The 11,100-nt window shown below is 35.6% G+C and overlaps 1 protein-coding gene across 2 annotated transcripts in view; it reads right to left on the bottom strand.

Annotated features, from left to right (window-relative positions):
* LOC129789849 (hemicentin-2-like) overlaps positions 1-11,100 on the bottom strand; it is a 50,829-nt gene that overhangs the window by 3,587 nt on the left and 36,142 nt on the right. For both annotated transcript variants that reach the window (XR_008750513.1, XM_055826926.1), the window contains exons 8-18: positions 10,366-10,510; positions 7,997-8,127; positions 6,054-6,213; positions 5,880-5,979; positions 5,356-5,470; positions 5,157-5,238; positions 4,412-4,553; positions 3,444-3,628; positions 3,177-3,358; positions 1,958-2,129; positions 1,787-1,845 (exon numbers count right to left, since the gene is read on the bottom strand). Coding sequence is in view for 1 of the 2 variants with exons in the window: in XM_055826926.1 (XP_055682901.1) it covers positions 1,787-1,845; positions 1,958-2,129; positions 3,177-3,358; positions 3,444-3,628; positions 4,412-4,553; positions 5,157-5,238; positions 5,356-5,470; positions 5,880-5,979; positions 6,054-6,213; positions 7,997-8,127; positions 10,366-10,510 (1,473 nt within the window). In the remaining variant the exon portion in view is untranslated. The remainder of the gene's footprint in view (positions 1-1,786; positions 1,846-1,957; positions 2,130-3,176; positions 3,359-3,443; positions 3,629-4,411; positions 4,554-5,156; positions 5,239-5,355; positions 5,471-5,879; positions 5,980-6,053; positions 6,214-7,996; positions 8,128-10,365; positions 10,511-11,100) is intronic.

The following is an 11,100-nucleotide window of genomic DNA, read 5'->3' as shown; positions in this document are numbered from 1 at the left end:
GTGATGGGCAAATAAGAAAAGATACACACTGAACAATCATTAACCGAATTCCCTTCACTAATTCAATCCACTTTGTCGATTTCAATCAGTTAACACAAGCAATAACAGCCATGAAGTGGACGAGGCGTCAGGCATACCGGGGGACATCATGCGGGGGTGGGCGCGCGCGAAAGGGGTGGTTGGGTGGTTGTTGGACTTTAGTTGCGCGTCGATGTTCTTGTGCTGTGTGTATGTACTTGAGGGGGTATATTATTGGTGTGCTTCCGTTGCTGTTGAGTGGGCTAATGAATTATTCAGAATGAACTGGCTGCTCTCGCCAGCACACTGCAAATTGCTTTTTCCACAATAATCATTGTATTTCACATCCCACCATTGCTTCTGGCTGCGTCCGTGGCAATCGATATGGGGGTATCTTCTGCATTTATTTATGACATACATACACATTTATATTTACTGACATTTGTTGGTCAATTTGATTGAAAAGCTCTGTGCACCCACCCCTCCCACTAAGCCCGCATCGAATCACAAAGTCGACACAAATATAAATATTTATCCATTATCCCTTTTCTTTCTTTCCCGTTCATCCAGATAGTTTCCATTCGTCTTAAGCTTTTTCTACATTTTTTTTTGTTTAAAGCTTTTGAAAGAGCTTTTTGGGGTTTTTGGCTACTCTCAACAATGCATGGCGCGAATAATGGAGCCATGGAGTTTTGCCATCAATCTCACAGAAGGAATCTTGACTTTTATGAGAAATTTCCAAGTCATCTATCAAAAGTCAATTAGACGTGATTCTCCATTCTCAGCAATTTCTCATTCGTTTTCCCAGAGACCTTTCCGCCCTTCTTTCTCATTCTTCGTTAGTATCTCTCAGTGCAGAAATTTATTTGTCATGCTGTGAGATATTCAATAAATTTCCACTGAATCAACTTTCTCACTATCACACTCAAAGGAAATTCTTTTTCCCTGCACCGAATGCAAAGTAAAGAGATTCCATTGATGTGGAATGATGCCACGAATGTATGTCAAGGAATATAATTGGGCATTTTTAAAGATTTTTTAAGGACATGACTTTAGTTTTATTTAGAGCAAATCACGGAATTTAATTTTGGAGATTTTTCTCTCCTTTATCAGGAACTGATATTGAGCAATTAATTGACAGAATATCTTTTTTTTTCACTTTGGGAGCTTATTTTGTTGCTCAGAACAAGTTAACCCTCTTAATGCAAACAAAATTCATCAACACGATAAGAAATAATTGAAAATTATTCCTCTGAAACTTGCTCTTTCATTCTACATAGTATAGTTAGAATTTTCTTCACGTTTTTGTGCTCAAAGGGAAAATTTAAATTTTTTAATTAAAATTTTAATTTACAGTTTATTATGTAAAAAATAAAGTGATAAATCATTTATTTTACAGTAAATTTCACAATAAAAATGAAAGAAAATTACTTTCAGGTTGCATGACTGGTAATGAAATATCTCGAAACTGCTTGAGTCTGCCTTATTTTAGAATTTAGAGGAAGAAGACCTAACTCTAACATTTTGCAAAGGTTTTTAAAGCTTTATTAATGAATATATAAAGTGATTTTAATGGAAATACATTTTTTGCTTTGAAAAACGTCTTTAGGATGAAATTGAGGAAATTTTTCTTTGGAAAAAATAAATAAAGCTCTTAAAAAAGCATCCAAAACGACAAAAACTAACTCATATTTGAGGTAGTTCCTTAAAGCATTTCTCTTCTAAAAAAAATTGCAATGCGAGAGTTAGAATAAAAATGTTTACTCACAAATATCGAATCTTGATGATTCCATTCTGTCGCCAGGCAATTTTCCATTTCGTCTGGAACTACAAAAAAGAGAGAGAGAAAAAGAAAAAGAATTACCTTCCGGTGTTCTACTCCTTGCTCCATCCACCCCTATGATTGGGGGTGAATGCAAATACAAGCCGGAAAACGTACCATATTGACTGGGTATGACATCGGGATCCCTCTCGTCGTCCCCCACATCGTACGGCTCGGTGGGTAGTCCACCTGGATGGCTACTACTCTCTCGCCCCGGAGCTCCACCTATCACCTGCTCCTTAACCCCGGAGTCACTGTGCTGCCACCGGAGGTTCGACTTGGCAGCTTTCTGTGTGTTCAGGAGAGCACAAGAGAGAAGGATTCATCTTGAATATGTAGCTCACACCACATACATATAGCAGAAAAGCTCCCCTCGAGCTTTGATATGAAAATATTTGCTTTTGGATGTTTTACCACTTTGCCAGTGCATCACACTTTTAATCTTCACTCAATTCCCGGGGAAATCCTCCTCTCATACAGTTCAAGAGGATTTGCTTTTCATTTTCACCCCTTCTGTGGGCGATGGAAAAAGTTTGCTATTTGTTTGTTTCCCCAAAAGATTATTAAACGATTGTTCTTTCATTTTCACTTAAAGTCTCTCCTGGGGAGTATTGGGCGAGCTTTTTTTCCTGCACAGGCTATGGGGGTATCGTATAGCATACACTTGTTTATAGATTGAATAGTTTGTAATGTGAAATTGAAAGAATTTTTCTTATAAGCAATTTTAGAAGGTTTTTTTTCCTCAAAGGAAAATCTCTGACCAATTTTTGTTATACTTTCATCATGAACTCGTTCTCTTTTAACGGAAGAAATTCAATTCTCCTGTGCATCAAAGGCTAGATGTGAGTTGGATGGTATTGTGAAGCTGAAAGTTGAGATTAAACTTTCACATAGTTAAATTTCCGCCTTCATCTCACCTAAACTGATTTCCTTTAACCATAACGAGGAATTTCCTGGGAATTTTCGTACATATATAAGTCAAAAGGGTTTTCTTCTCCTCACAGAGCTTTTCTCTCTCTCTCTCTCACTTAAGGGTGACAAATTTAAATTTCTATCCCTTAGAGATGATTGTAATCCAGGAAGTAATTAAAAGGTGTGTTTGTGTGTATGTTAGGGGGGTGCAAAATTGCGCGAGGATTCCGCCATGAGCTTGGCGGGGCACTTTGATGAAATGGAGAGAAACCAATATTAAGGAACGCGATGGTGAGCTTGCTGCAATGTTTAATCCCCATGGAGAGCATGATAATAAACATTGGAAAACGGTGAGGGGTGGGTGCGGGCGGGCTAAAGTGGATGGAAGAAGGGGCAGAAAATGTGGGATTTGGATTACCTTTACCTTTGATGGATCCTGTTTGCAGAGCAATGTGCTGGATTGTTTGGAACTGCTGAGTGTGTCATTGCTGTGGGATCTCCGGGATGTGTACATGCGGCCCAGGATGACGCAGCAGAGAATGAAGAGGGTGAGCATTGTGCCAAATACAATTGGTGACAGATGGAAAGACGTGTCAAAGGATGCTTCTGTGAAATTCATCAAAATACATAACACACACTGCAATTGCAATGGGGGCGCATTCCATCTTGGCAACACCACACCATGTCTTACCGGATCGATTCTCCAGCTCACCACCAAAGGGGAAGTCCCGTAGGATGACCCCGGAGCTTCGACCCTTCTGATTCACAGCAAATACAATCACCTTCAGCGAACGATCGTCCATGGAGTCAAAGGACATGAGATTCTCCATGGATTCGATGACGAAGATTGGTTCGTCTGTGTTTGTTATGTTGTACCTACATAGGGGTGGATGCATTAAACTCTTATCCATTATAGAGGAGAGAGGCTGGCCCAATTTCAACCTTTTACAATTCGACATATCTTTGATCTTATTTCAGATTGAATTTGATTCAAAGAAATTTTTTTTGAAAGTTTAGAAATTCTTTAAAATTAGGAGTTTTATAAACCAATTTTTTATAACGGATTTGAGCCTTAAGAAACTACTTTGCACAGCATAATTAATAAATTCTTGGAAGAACATTCGTGTTTATATTTCTAGATAAAGACGTTATAATCAACATTCAGAGTAAATTCGTGAAACACCTTTAGTTAATTAGTTATCAAACGACATGCTTAAAGACTTGAGGTAAATGTGTTTATATTGCGGAAAATTCCGGAGAAAAATTCAAAATTACAGTGGAAGATGAAACGTGAAGCTTTCGCTGAAGGAATTAAGATTTCAAGATCTTAATTCCTAGGAATTTTTTTCAAGTTCTAATTTAAGACTAATTAAATCAATTTTCAAAAAATTTTGAAGGAAGGAAAGTTCATTGATTTTCTTTTGAATCGTAATTGTTATATTTTTTTTTCAAAAGCTCAGAAAAATGGTCAAAAGTTTGTGAAAATTAATAAAATGATTTTTCAATGAAAGCTTTACAAATTCTGAAAGTTCAAAGGTTAAATTTGATTGAATATTCAATTATAACATCAATAGGTTTTTTTTTTAATAAAAGAGACTTAACGAATAATTTAATTTATAAGTTTTTCTTTTTTTATTATATTGAGCTTTTATCACTCACCTGAGTTTTCCTGTTCTCGGTGAAACAAGTTCGAGAACAAAAACCTGTGGAAGACCTCCGTCATAACCAGCAATACACTGAATCTCAACAGAGTGCGCTGTTTGGTTTGAAACAGTGCAGTTTTTCACAGCAGATGGCAGACCTATCCAAAAAGAAAATCTCTGTAAAGTTCATCTGTTTTCTTTGAGTTTTAAACGATTAAAAAAATAAAAGTCAAACAGAATTTTCTAATTAGTGTTGAAAGCTTATAAAGCTCTATAAATGTCGTTGAATATTAAAAAATATTATTTTTAAGAATCAATTCATAAATTGTTTAAACTTTATGCAATAAACGATTTTTCCTTCGAGAACACATCCTAAATTTTCTTTCATTTCACCAATTAAATTCCACATATGTATGAATTTAATATAGCACCCACATTTTTTTCTTAAGACATATTCTGTCCAATTTCGGGAGGTTTATAGCGCAAAAGATGGTGTCCTTTTACCCTCGTCCCACATTCACACGAGCAAATAAATAATGATTATAATTAAATTGGAGCACATTGCATGAGATAAATGGGGTGGAGTATACCCCCAAAAATTTGCCACACTTAACATCCCTCCTCTGGCTGCTAGAAGCATATTTGGGATATTTCGCAAGGCGCCTCTTCGCATCAATTTACGACTCCATGAAGGATTATTATTTGCAGAATGTGACCACGAAGGAAATGAGCATGGAATTTAAATCTGCAGCAACACAAACCTGCTAGAACGATTTGGAAGAGGCATGGATTCTGCTGTGCACCAACTTCATTCTGTGCCCAACACGACAACGTCCCGTAATCCTTTTTCGGTGTTACGGCAAGGAGAAAAAAAAAGAGAAAGAAAAGTTTTTGAGGATTTTAGTTGTGTGTGTTTTTCAGAATGAAGTGGAAATTCGTCAAATTAATTATTCAAATCACCTGATCAGACACAGGAGTATAGTGCAAAATACTCCGCATTGACCCATTCCGATGGTGCCTCTCCCTGCCAACGTCCAGTGTTTCCCCTGAATTATTGAACTTCCACCGGAAGGATCTGCAAAAGAGAGAGACAGAGAATAAAATTGTGACACGAGGCAAGCTGGTTGGATATATTTAGCCTCAATTGCAACATTTTATGTCATCAAATGAACTATATTTATAATGATTTACATAGAGATTTCTATCCCAGGTAGGCAATTAAATTAATGATCAATATTGCTGATATTTTGTAAAGGAGTTTATTCATTTTGCAAACTCTGAATGACCTCATAAAAAAAATAAAAAAATATATTATGTAAAATATTGTACATTATGAAAAGTTCAAACAATTTTATTTTTCATTTGAAACAACTAGAAAAGCGCTGGAAAATTGTCTAAAAAAAGCATAAGCTTTGCCCTTGTAAAAAGAATAAACTCCCTCATTTTATTTTCTTAGAAAAAAAGAAAAGAAAAAGAATGCAAACCTTGGTGGTGGATCTGATTCAACTTCGCAGACAATATTGAGATCTTCACCGCGAAATGCCCCAATGATGATGACTTTGTCCGTGGCACAGACAGGAACATCTACATGATGAAGGGAGGAAAATATTTTAAAGAATCCTCGCAAGAATGAATTTTATTAATTTACAATCTCTTACATTTAACACGAAGCGATAATTGATTGCTCACGGTCTCACCCTCAGCATTTACAGCACTACACGAGTAATTACCACTCGAGCTTCTCGTCACGCGCTGCAGCACTAAGCTCTGATTGGACCTTATCACCCTCGCGGATGCATTGTGAGTGAGAATGATGCCCTGATTGAGAAGATTTTTCCCACATTAATCAACATCATTTTCCATCATTGCGGAAGGATTTCTTCATTCGATTTATATTAAATTACTTATACAACATTATATACGTATGTATATATGTAGCGATATTTGAAAGCTCAGTGGAATTGCAAGAGATTTTCTTGGCTGCATTCTGCTCAAGTTTTCTTCAATAAAACTTTTCTTAGATGTATATTTGTTAGAGAAAAAATTGCCATTGCGGAAGGTTTATTTCTAAACTTTTCTTGTGCAAAGAGTTTGAAGAAGTTTGACGAATAAAAAATGCTCTCAAACTTGTAGAAAAATAACGAAAGCTTTGAGGATTAATTTTCAATTGATTTGCTTGTATGTTTATTAAAAATGTTTAAATTTCGAAGAAATGAGATTCAAATAACATTATTAAGCTTTTTAGCTATTTTCTGCTGACAAGTATCCAGAAATTCTTGGAACCTTGAGCGGCCTTACATGGAAAATAAATTAAGAAAATTCTCATCAAGATTCTCAGAATTTTGAAAGCTCGAAAAGCTCGGCGAAAGCTCAATATACATACATAAAGTTCTTTCTAATGTGAATCTTGTTTCTCAATATATTTTCCGTTCAATTGTCTTCAAAATATTTGCGAAATTGGAAACATTAAATGCATTAAACATTTTCTTAGCATAAGAACAAGTTTTCTCTCTCTGCCAAGTTTCTTTTCACACTCTCTTATCATGTGTCTGTCAAGTGTGGGGAAGAGTTTGTCCTGAGGAATGGAATTTTCTCCTGAATCCTTTAATTTAAATTCTTCCTCTTCTGTGGTTCTTCACCACCACACACTCTCTCAAGTATATTATGCACAAGAAGGAGTTTTCGTGGAAATTTAAGCTTTTACCCAAAGTAAAATTCATTGAAAATTTTGAAGATGCGTGCAGGGGAAAAGAATTAAATGAGGCTTAAGTGAGTGAAAAGACGACGCAACAATTAATCTCCATACCATTGACGTGTGTGGGAGTCAATCAAAATGATTGAAGTTCCGCGACATGGTTTGGAATTTTGGAATTAAATTGAAACTTTAGCTTTTATACTTCAAACATCTAATTACAATCTAATGCGTGTTGAGCACATGTGGAGGGGCGGTTTAAATTTGATTTTGGTGGTACTGCCAAATGTGCTACGATACGAGGGGGTTGGGGCCCTAGGGGGGCGGGGAGGCATATCCAAGAAGGGTTGTTTTGTACATTAAGCCGAAAAGCACTTAAATTAAAAGAAAATCTCATCACATATTTACCCTAAGCGAGATTTGGAATAACAATAACAAGTTTAAGTCATGAAGGGATTCTCGCGAAACAATCAAAACTGCTTGGCATAAATACATCCCCAACCCCCTAGCCCCCCTTACTCACTTCAACGTTTTTGTTTGGTAGGTGTAGCACATGCCCCACCCTCGCAGATGATGTCTTTTCCATTTAAGCACCAGCTATCTTCTCTACGCAATCTTCCATCCCATTCAGCCCACCCTTCAATGCGTCACTCCGCAGCATGATTAATTTCAACTCAAGCTAATTAAAGCTCGGATAAATACATTTATAATTAATTTATGTATACTCCAAAACACATCACGAAAGTTGTAATAGTGAAATTGAGTGCCAAGCAGCTTCCACCACCCCACCCCCATTCATGCCCGACAGATATAAACTGATTTCTTGCGGTGTGAAGATGGGACTGACTGCTAATTGCTCACCATGGTAGAAAGATTATTTATATTGTTAAAATCTTCAGCAAAACTCACATCGTGCAACCAGTAGAGCTTCCTCCATTGCGGATTTGCCTGGACGTGGCATTCGAAGTAGACATCCTCTCCATCTTTGATGTCTTCAGCAGACAACGTAGATCCTAAGCGGAGTGTCACAATTGGAGGATCTGCAGAAGAGCAGTTAAAAAGTTTTCTTTTAGTATATTTCATTTATTTATTTAAAAATATAAATAAAAAGAAGCTCTTTGCAAACTTTGCTTCATGATTTAGTTGGTATTTTTCTAGGAATTATTAAATTTCCAATCTCAAATTCTGAAGAATAATTCTAAGAGGATTTTCTGTGAAAAATTTAATTTTCTTTGCAAAATTTAAGGCAAATTATTTAGGAATAAAAAAATCTTCTACAGAATTATTCAATCTTTTACAGCATTTTTAAAACAAGACCTTTCATTTCCATATAATACAATATTAATGAGGCACGCGAGGTAATAAAAAAGATTTTTAATGATTTTCCCTTTTCCGTGCATTAAAACGATTAAAACACACAGAGATTCGGCGGAAGTTGAGAGCTAAATTTTGTGTATTTTTTTGTTGAAGAGAAAATCGCAGAATCAAAACATTCTGTATCACATATTATATTTTTTCAATAATAAAAATTTTGAAACATTTTTTTTTAAATTTGACTAATATTTTAGTGTGAATTTTTAAAGAATCCTGTATGTGTCTAAAGTCTACAACAGATGGACGAGAATTTTCTCGTGCGGCGAGGTTTTCGGCCAATCAGAAGCGAGTGATGATACACACACATCTTCATCGCACCGTACGAGAACGTTTTGCGGCCAATCCGAAGCGACGATGAGCCATGAAATCCCGCCGCACGAGAAATTTCTCGCCCATCTGTTGTAGCTTTAAAGATTTATTTAATTCATCAATGTAATTTTGTTAAACAGATTTTTTTAAAAATAATTTTATATTCATCCTGAAATAAAATAATTTAAATATTTTTTCAAATTCATTTCTTCATCCTATGTTTCTTCAACAACCTTTTAGATCGTTTTCTTGCGAATTTCAGCTTGGAATAATTAATTTTCCTCTTACAACCCACTTAATTATTAATATTCTACGTAGAATTTATTTTGTGAAAAGAATAAAACAAAAAGTTATGCTATTTTGAAGACCAAATTCAAAGCAAAAGTTATTTAAAAAATAAAGTTTAGAAAAGCCCTCACAATTACCAACAGGAACTTTATATTAAAATTTTATAGGAAAACTTTAATGAGAATGATGAAAATTCCCTTCTTTTATTGTAAATTGAAGACTGAATTAGAAATAAACTATTGTTTGGTGGAGCAATTTATAATATGAGAAATGAACTCTCTGTCAGTCAAATGAATATGCAAAAAGTATTTCCACTTATGCGGGGGTGAATTTAATTGTTCAACACGACTTCTGGTACAACCCTCTTGTCCGTGTGGGTGGATTTTGATACTCTACTCTCGTGGAGTTTGAAGTGCATACTGGACAATTTTTGCATATTTTGTGCCGAAGAGGGTTTGTAGTGCGATGCTTTTTTTTCACCAACATGGGTTAAAAGTTTTCCCATGGAAATTTATCGTACAATTTTATAACGATGCAGAGAGTACGGGCGGGGAGTGCACCATTCGATACGAGTTGGGGAGCATTTGAAATAAATGTTCCTCCAAAAAAGTTTTCTATCACTACTTCCTCATTAGGGGATCACCATCTGTGCACGAATGTGAATAATTTTGGATTAAATTCATGGTACTTCCTCGCCGAAATCTACATCCACCCGCCCCCCACGCCCAACCCCATTGATACCACACACACATACTTTTCACAAATCACATTATTAATCACTCCACACTTTGTTTATTTTGGATAATTTATTCCCTTGTAGTATATGTGGAGTAAAAGGAGAATCCGCATACCCTAGCGTATGGAATTTGTGTGTGATAGAGGAGGCCCACCCAGAATAAACATGAAGATGTATGAGGATGGAAATTTAAAAGCAAAAAACAATCAAGAAATCCATTCATGAATAATCATAAATTTCGAAACGGCAAACAAGGAAAATGTTAAGGATCATGCGGGAAAACTTTTGGCGCGCGCGAATGGAAAAACGTTAGCACAAGGAAATTAATTTCGTGACCAATGCTAGACATGTTAATTACACAATATTTTACTTTTCTTACTACCCTTTCCCGCGTGTGATACAACCCTCCCCCCCGCCTTGAATCTCATTTAATTAAAGATTCATAAAGGTTGACATTGAAAGAAGAAGGATGAATGTTTGGGCATAATATTTACAACATAAACAACATTACTTTTCAAGATCCTTTCGCACGATGGTATTGTAGAAGAAATAAAAGACATTTCATACTTACAGACGACGTTGAGTTTCCACGTTGTCTCCAAAAATAAACCCGTCACTTTTGGATTCTCAGCTCGACATGTGAGCGTCTTGCCATCATCCTCCACAGACGGTACGAAACTCAATTCCGAACGGGTTGTATTATTTAGGGTTTCATCCTGTCAATTTAAGAGGGGTGTGGGAGAAACATTCCTTTAGACATTTACTATTACACCCGCTATATTTATGTACAAAGTAATATTACATTTGCCATAATATACACAAGTTAATATTTGCAGAGATATGGTGCCCCACCAAGAGATTTTCTATATGACAACAGGGATGAAAGAAAAGTTTTAGGATACCTATTCCAACACAAATGTGGTTGGTGGTATTTGATTTTGGATATTCTCTACATAGGATAGTAGTGTTGCAATGAAAGGAGTTTATTCATTTTGTGGCCTTTATGGTTGCAATTGAAAGAAACAAACTAAAATTGAAGCATTAGTAATATAATATATATATAATATATAGCATCAGTAATATTTCTGATTTTCCTTACGATCAGATAAAAAATTCGAAAGAATCACAGCTTAAAATAACACAAAAGATTATCGAATGAAGCAATAAAGCATATGCTTTATGAATGAAAAATAAGTTAAGCAAATTAATCTTTTTGGAACACTCAACCATTTTTATAGGTACTATAAAAAGTTAGGGAATTATGGAATTATTAATGTAAAAAACCTCATTTAATGGAGCTCTGAAG

Source organism: Lutzomyia longipalpis, chromosome 2 (assembly GCF_024334085.1).
Source record: "Lutzomyia longipalpis isolate SR_M1_2022 chromosome 2, ASM2433408v1".
NCBI classification, from domain to species: Eukaryota; Metazoa; Arthropoda; class Insecta; order Diptera; family Psychodidae; genus Lutzomyia; species Lutzomyia longipalpis.
The sequence above is the reverse complement of the archived record's forward strand: the minus strand, read 5'-3'. Positions and strand labels throughout refer to the sequence as shown.